This window comes from Mytilus trossulus, chromosome 1 (assembly GCF_036588685.1).
Source record: "Mytilus trossulus isolate FHL-02 chromosome 1, PNRI_Mtr1.1.1.hap1, whole genome shotgun sequence".
In the NCBI taxonomy this organism is placed as follows: domain Eukaryota; kingdom Metazoa; phylum Mollusca; class Bivalvia; order Mytilida; family Mytilidae; genus Mytilus; species Mytilus trossulus.
The window spans coordinates 9267534-9274989 of NC_086373.1; the positions used below are offsets into that span (position 1 = coordinate 9267534).

The 7456-nt window shown below is 31.2% G+C and overlaps 2 protein-coding genes across 2 annotated transcripts; both read left to right on the forward strand.

The window, feature by feature from the left end:
• Positions 1 to 561: 561 nt before the first annotated feature.
• LOC134706587 (bursicon-like) lies at positions 562 to 3485 on the forward strand. Its single transcript, XM_063565655.1, has 2 exons — positions 562 to 668; positions 2916 to 3485. Exons 1-2 carry the CDS (start codon positions 621 to 623, stop codon positions 3339 to 3341), a joined length of 474 nt encoding a protein of 157 aa, XP_063421725.1. The 5' UTR covers positions 562 to 620; the 3' UTR covers positions 3342 to 3485.
• A 1358-nt stretch (positions 3486 to 4843) lies between these two features.
• Positions 4844 to 7173, forward strand: LOC134699264 (piggyBac transposable element-derived protein 4-like). The gene is made up of 2 exons (XM_063560875.1): positions 4844 to 5199; positions 6000 to 7173. The coding sequence occupies exons 1-2, from the start codon at positions 4961 to 4963 to the stop codon at positions 7171 to 7173; spliced, it is 1413 nt and encodes a 470-aa protein (XP_063416945.1). The 5' UTR covers positions 4844 to 4960.
• The last annotated feature ends 283 nt before the right edge of the window (positions 7174 to 7456 follow it).

Consider the following 7456-nt stretch of genomic DNA (forward strand, 5'->3'; position numbering starts at 1 on the left):
TTGCTTTCCGCTATACAGTTGATGTTCTATCAGTAAATAATTCAAAATTTGGTAATTTTATGTAAAACATTAAACGATATTTCTGTTGTAGCTGTAGCAACGGGAATTTTAACCAGTTCATCTGGTTTATTAAGATACTAGTTAACAATGTTTCTCTCCAAAACTCCTGTGTACTCCGGGCATTTTGTCGTTAATTTAGCTACGCACTAGCACGATGAAACGTTAAGAGCCAAAATATATAAAGGAACCGAACACACCATCCAAAATCTCTACAGCCAAGAGTTTTGGAACCTAAGATTCTTTATATTATATTTAATTGATGAACAGGTTATTTTGAATTTGTTTGTTACTAACCCTATTAGTACCTAAGTACTGTCTAATTACCTGATTTGTAATCGAAGATCTTTTATAAGTACAACTAGTAATCTAATCGTCTGTATAGATATTTGCTACAGATTTCAATAATGCTATTAATTTGTATGTATTGATTTCCATATAATTAACATTTGTGCACTAGTGGAGAGATTATTTCTATTATGACATTTTCATACAATAATATATATGGTGAGGCCAATAAGGTATATGACCACCAACGCACTTATATTGGTATATAATTGAAAATGATCATAAAAATCTATCAGTCTTCAGTGTTCACTAATTGTTTCAAGGTAAGTTTAAGATATTACTCACATTCGTTTTAAAAATTTTAAGCCAAAAGTTTCTGAATAGTGTAGGATATTTTTTTATTGATATATGTTGCTACATTGTTCATTTAGTCTTTTGTGATTATTAAAAGTTTATATATTTTAGTTATAATATGGGTAGCGAACTTCATTTTGGGTGTTCATTGGGATTTTTTGTAATGTGTCTTTGATATTTGTACTTTTTGAAATCTATAGATAATCTATAGATACTAAGTACGCAAATGGGCAGTCTTACGGATTTATATTAAGTATGAAATTTGGCATTCAACAGAGTATCAGAAACTGCATATGAATATAAGAAAAAACATATATAGTTGTTATTATTTCAGGGACATAACAAATTAAAAAGTCTATAAGAAAGAGTACAACTATATAGAAACGTGTGAATATCAAATACACAACACAATAATGTTTTCTATGTCCATGGGCAGTTCATCAAGCTCTAGTTACATGCGAAATTTCCTAATGTTACTTAGTTAAGGAGGCTCGCGGGTATAAGATTTTCAGTAAAAAAATAACTTTAATTTTTCATTACAAATTTTATTTATTACCTTCAGTAGTTGTTGCTTTATCATATGGTACAAAAATCATTCCAAAAAATCAATTCGTGTTGACCCCAGGTGACGTTTAAAATGTAGATATCATTGAAAAAGTCCAAACTATCTCCCTTTGGTGCAAAAATTTCAATTTTTGGCATTAAAATTGAAAAATATCTTTTTTAACTCATCGGTGACCTATATTTTTTGCTGTTGCTTTAGAATAAGCTGTACATTAACTAAATAATTGTACAATTTAAGCGATTTCTGTAATTTTTTTTTTTTTATTTCGATATTACCGCTGTTCCTCTTATTAGTTCAACTGAGAAAAAAAGACATTAACATAAATGCATGCTTCTTTCGAAGGCAGATTGTGAGCGTAAATGTACGGTGACCCCATTTTCATAATTTTATTTTTCTATTAAGTATAAGATAAAGTTCATTTATAGGAAAATATAACGAAATCCTATATTAAATTAAAAAAAATGATTTAGAGCCGCGAGCCACCTTAAGGGCATATAAAGTATGATATATATTCTATTCTGATTTTCTATCACTGCGTAGGTTTTGCTGAAATATCAGTGCCTGGTCAAAAAACTCTCGTTAGTACCATAAGCGAGGCGAGATTTATGTTTTTAGAATTATTAAAATGAACTATTTTGATCTTATATTTGATATTGATAATTTGTACTTTAACTTAGAAGCAAATTCACAAGTTGATTGACGGTTTGTCAAATGTTTTAGACCTTTTGAATTTGGCTTTGCAAAGTATCTGTCTTCTAACGTTCCTTGAGTTTTCTATACAAGTATAGTTTGAACTGGCATGGTCATATGCATTATTTGTCATTACAACTTTGTATGATATTGGTCTTCTTCTATAATATCGGTACAAGTAAGTTCGACTTAATTGACAAATTTTTACCATAATATATAGGTGGACAAAAGATTGCTGAATATTTGTACAGTGTATTATATCTATTTCACCTTATATCAAACAAGAGAATCGCTTTGTTGACAATTATAAACGGGCGTACAAATACATATTTTTTTACCGACATTTAATCCATAAAATTTACAAAAAGGGGATTATATGAAATTATCCTGTTTATTACGTTGGTTTTGTTTTTATTTGGTTTGGTTAGAAAGATGTTAACATAACATTGTGAAGCAATATTGTCATTCATGTTCTAGAAGGTAGCAAAAAATATAAAAACTGAAAGGAGTAGGTCCAGTAAGACCCCTTTTAGCCCAAAAATATAGCAGTTTTACAAAATTGTTAAAATGTAAACTTTTAGTTATTTATTGCACAGTAAAATGCTTCTGCTACATAAATATGGGCTGTTTTTGACAATACAATGCCCATATATCAGGTACTAGCACCATTAAGTCATGCTAGATTAAGGAAAACTTCACAATTCTAGCATTTTATGACAGTTCAGATATCAAGTTACCAATCTGATATCGATTAATTTCACTGACCATATTTTCTAACATTAGTAGTTTTCAAAAATACCAACATTTTAAACATCACATACACACTCACACTTCCTACATAATGCATAAATAAAGCGAAAATGGAAAATGAAGTTTTTAAGCAACAGGTTGTACATCATTGCAGGAAAACCAATTGTTTTTAATATATTTAAAGTAATTCTCAATCTTGTTTTTATTACAGATGCCTCATACAGCCCTTATTGCATGTGTCATCTTAGGAGTATTTATTACTTTGTCTGCCGCCCAGTGTGAAAAAAAATTTATCATACATACAATAAAATTAAAAGATATCAACTGTCCTCAAAAACGAATTATCTCTTACGGATGCATGGGTACTTGTACGTCATACACAAGACCGTCATCGACGAATTTTGGGCAGCTTGAACACCACTGCCAATGTTGTCAGGATGCCGAGAAAATATTTGCTCGAGTACGGATATACTGTCCTCATAAAGTGTACGTTGTTACTTTAGCTGTTCCACGGGAATGTAGCTGTAGGCCGTGTTCATTATTACCCGATCATATCATTCCATCAGAGCCAGATTTTCTACAGAACAAAAGAAGTTTTTTGAAACTTGTAGGAGTTAATTCTACACGAAATCTATAACCGTTGGACCTGCTAAAAATGAAACGTACTGAACTATAAAATATATCGCTTCTTTGTGTTTAATAAAAGTCTGTGATATGCATGTATGTAGACCTTTAATTTGTTGTAAAATTATTTTTTTATTTATAAAGATATTTTTAGTTGTATCGACAAAGTTTATTTTTAGATTGATCTGCCAAAATATCTGTTTGATACCAGAGCTATGATCAGATAAGCGATGTGGGGAATGCGTAAATGAGACGAAAACAAAACAACAACAACAAAACGGACATTTGGTTAGAATCTACATCGGAAAGATACTGGTTAATGTTAATTTGCTCCTGTTAGCGGGTAAATAATTATGTTTAAACTTATTTTCAAATATATTTTATATACGTATTTCTGTAGTTAATACTGATTGAAACGATCTTTTGCATTGGCGCCAAATTTATTCTTTCACTTGTGCCTTCAGACTTCGTTATTTTTATCCGATTGTATAGTTTTTTAATTGTTAAAAAAAACTAAGGATTTATTAATTTCCACAGCTGTATTTAGAAAAAAATCTTTCCGAAGTTTTGGAATTTAGGGCTATTTATCTTCTTCCCTTTAACGAGTTCTGTGCCATAGGGCCAATAAATTGGCCTAAGCAATATCTGAAAAATGCCAGAGGGCCAATATTTTGGCCCTTAATTGGTAAAAATATTTATCATATTTTTGCAACAATTACGGCTTTATGTCTTTTAAAAATGTTGAAAATAAGTTGTTTGATAACTACGACAGTTAAATTTGAATAATTCAACGGTTTTATTATGTATACTGTAAACAATAGTTTGACGTTGACGTTTATTACGTCACTTTCACAACAACAACAGGTACCCGCGCTGGAGCAAACCAAACGTTAGAATAATATAGTCATATATGTATCAAATAGGGTACATGTGTTGATATTGAACTATTTCAAAAATTTTGACTTGGAAAGACTATTGAGTAATAAGAAAGGTTATGCATGCAGGTCCAACTTTTTTTGTTTTTTTTCTAAAATAATTTATTTTTAATAATAAAAGATTTTTTAAATAAAGACATCTGGTCATTCAACAATATGTTAAAAGGAAAGGCGTTTGATTTAACACAAGGAAACTCATTGAATATATATAAAACAAATCTGTTATTCTTTTATTTTTCATATGCTAGCCGCGTGTGCTATGTTTGATTGTTTATCAATGCCACAATTCGGTAAACTCCGGCAAAACACTCGAAAATTAATAAGCTTGAATTCATCAACCATTGACTGAAATATTAATTGTCGATAATACGTTATAGATTCGTAATAAATTTTAACAACGTGCATACATGCATTATTTCCGAATAAACATGTTTGCATACATAAGTTCAATATTTTTTATAACCCTATAGGGCAATAAACTCGTTCCATGCAAAATGCAATTTCAAGACTAAATATAAACTGTTGCGATTTATAGAACAAATGGTATTTATTATTTATCAATTGAAATGTGTATTGATAGTTAAAAAATATCTGACCGGCATTTACAAGTTCTTCTATTAAGCTTTTCTTTGCATTTGCAAAATTGCCATTTTTCCAAAATAGTATTGTGAGGAAAACTACGGGAAATTGCACGAATATGAACGTCGTCTTAGAATATATGACGTCAACGGGAGCGTTGCGAAATACGGCAAATATGGCGAATATCGCAAATCCTTGGTTCCGCATTTTTCCGCCGGAAGAAATCGCTGAAGACCCCGAATTTATTGGTGAAAGTGGTGTAAAACATATGCCAGACAGAGGAGCTCCTGCAATAGCATATTTTATGCTCATGTTTACAGTCAATCTTATGAAGAAGATAGTCCAAGAAACAAACAGGTAAAAGCTCGCTATTTTGGCATTTCTGTCTTCATAAAACTGATACAATATTATTGATAACGTATATATCTGTTTTGTCATGCTTTCACATGATGATAATTGAGTTGGTTCATAGCTTTACTTTTCCTACAAAATGTATCAGTATAATTTAACATACAAATGTTTCGTCTGCATGCGAATGTCCTTTTTTAAAAATCTAATCTAGTGATTCTTTTTAACCTCCCCCTAACCATCCCCATTTAAAAAAAAAGAAATATAATGTACTATCTTTTTTATAGATAAAGACCTACAAGCATTTTTTTTTTTTTTGAATTAACGAAAATCATTTACTTCAATGCAAGCACGTATTCATGTTTCATTTCATTAATTAGATAAGTGAGAAACCCCTTTTTATTTTGAAAACATGAAATATGTAATATTTATAGGTTTATAAATACCCACGGTACACGCCCAAGTAGACCAAAAACACCCAAAAAGAATCTTTATAGATCCTCAAAAATATTGACGAAAATATTGCTTATTTCATAAACATGAAATTAACGGGCCGCACCGGACCGGAATATTAACAGACATTTAAAAATATGATGCAGCTAGAAAAGATATTAAAATTTGATTGATTTCTTATTCTATATTGACGTATTTACAGCTCGATAAATACAGTGCGATATTACAAAACGAAAATTCAAATAATAAGCATGTGTATAGTAAATTTTGATATCCGTTTTTAATAAATTTACAGTTAAACTATTTTACATCCTTTAGCGTATATATTTTCTAATGTGATGACATTTATATTTCAGATATGCCCGATCATTTATCAAAACCAACATGCAAAGGATCAACAGATGTAGACATTCACGTGTTCACCAATGGATTAAGACTGGACCGCTCACAATTAATGAGTTCAAAGGGTTTCTTGCCGCTATTTACAATATGGGACTGAATAAGAGACCGACACTACAGTGCTACTGGAAGAAAGGGAAACAAGAATACAAGTGGTTTAGAAAGATGTTTCCAAGAAATAGGTTTCAATTAATTCTAAAATTTTTACATGTTGTTGATAATCGTAAAGTTTCAGGCAGAAATGATCCAACATATGACCCATCAGCCAAGTTTAAGCCGATTCTTGATTCATTGAACATGCGATCCAAATATCTTTATACACCTGAAAGAAACCTATCGATTGATGAGTCTTTGGTTGGGACACGTGCGCGCTCTGTAATGACACAATATATACCAACAAAAAGTCACAAATTTGGCATTAAACTTTGGATGCTGATAGAATCTATATCCGGTTATCTCGTACATAGTACTGTTTATAGAGGTCGTCGTTTCGATCCTGTGCCTGATGGGGAACTCCAAAGTAGTATGGTTGTTAAAAGTCTACTGAACGTTAGTTGTTTATTTGATAAAGGATACCACGTGTTTTGTGATAGTTTCTTTTCTAGTCTATCACTAGCATCAGAACTACTTTTAAATAGGACATTTATGACTGGAACTTTAAGAAGTAACCGACCAATGCCACAAAGAATAAAAAACCCAGAATTACGTCCGGATGAATATGTATTTATGAGAAGACAAGAAACATTATTATGTGCATACAGACAAAACAAACGGAAACCAGTTCGCCTAGTGTCTACATTTTGCAATGCACGAGTTACACCTCGTGGCAAACCAACCGCCATAGAAAGTTACAGCAAAAATATGGGAGGAGTAGATCGAAATGACATGTTCACAGCATTCTACAACGATGAAAGGAAAACCGTCAAAATGTGGAAAAAAATTATGTTTAATCTTTTTCAAAGATTCATGATAAATGCGTACATTCTTTATAAAAAAAACTCAAACAACCCTCGTCCACTATCACGCCTCCAGTTCATTCACGAGGTAATTGAAAGTTTGTCAATGGAACACATGAGAGATAGATTTCCGGGTCAGTTAGAAAATCGAAAGAAAGAACTTCGAAGATTATAGCCAACGGCAAAGTGAAAGATTGTGTTGTATGTTCATATCGAAGTAACAGAAGAAGGAAGCGATCAAGATTACAATGTGGTAGATGTCTCCGCGGTGTGCATAGTTTATGTTTCAACCGACATTTAGTTCTGTGCGACGAACAGTAACAAATTTGACATTTACAAATAATAAAGATTTTCACATGTTATAAATTTTAATTATTTTTTTAAAATAAGGATGTCTAAAATATACAAGTATTATAAGTTGTCAAGAGACTGACAAAAAAGAAAAAAAAAGGCAGTTA

What these genes read in the sequence shown, in the direction of transcription:
- LOC134706587 (XM_063565655.1), top strand. Translation starts at nt 621, where the DNA reads ATGATCATAAAAATCTATCAGTCTTCAGTGTTCACTAATTGTTTCAAG. An exon ending in TGTTCACTAATTGTTTCAAG is followed by an intron (nt 669 to 2,915) that starts GTAAGTTTAAGA and finishes TTTTTATTACAG; the next exon opens with ATGCCTCATACAGCCCTTAT.
- LOC134699264 (XM_063560875.1), top strand. Translation starts at nt 4,961, where the DNA reads ATGAACGTCGTCTTAGAATATATGACGTCAACGGGAGCGTTGCGAAAT. An exon ending in ATAGTCCAAGAAACAAACAG is followed by an intron (nt 5,200 to 5,999) that starts GTAAAAGCTCGC and finishes TTTATATTTCAG; the next exon opens with ATATGCCCGATCATTTATCA.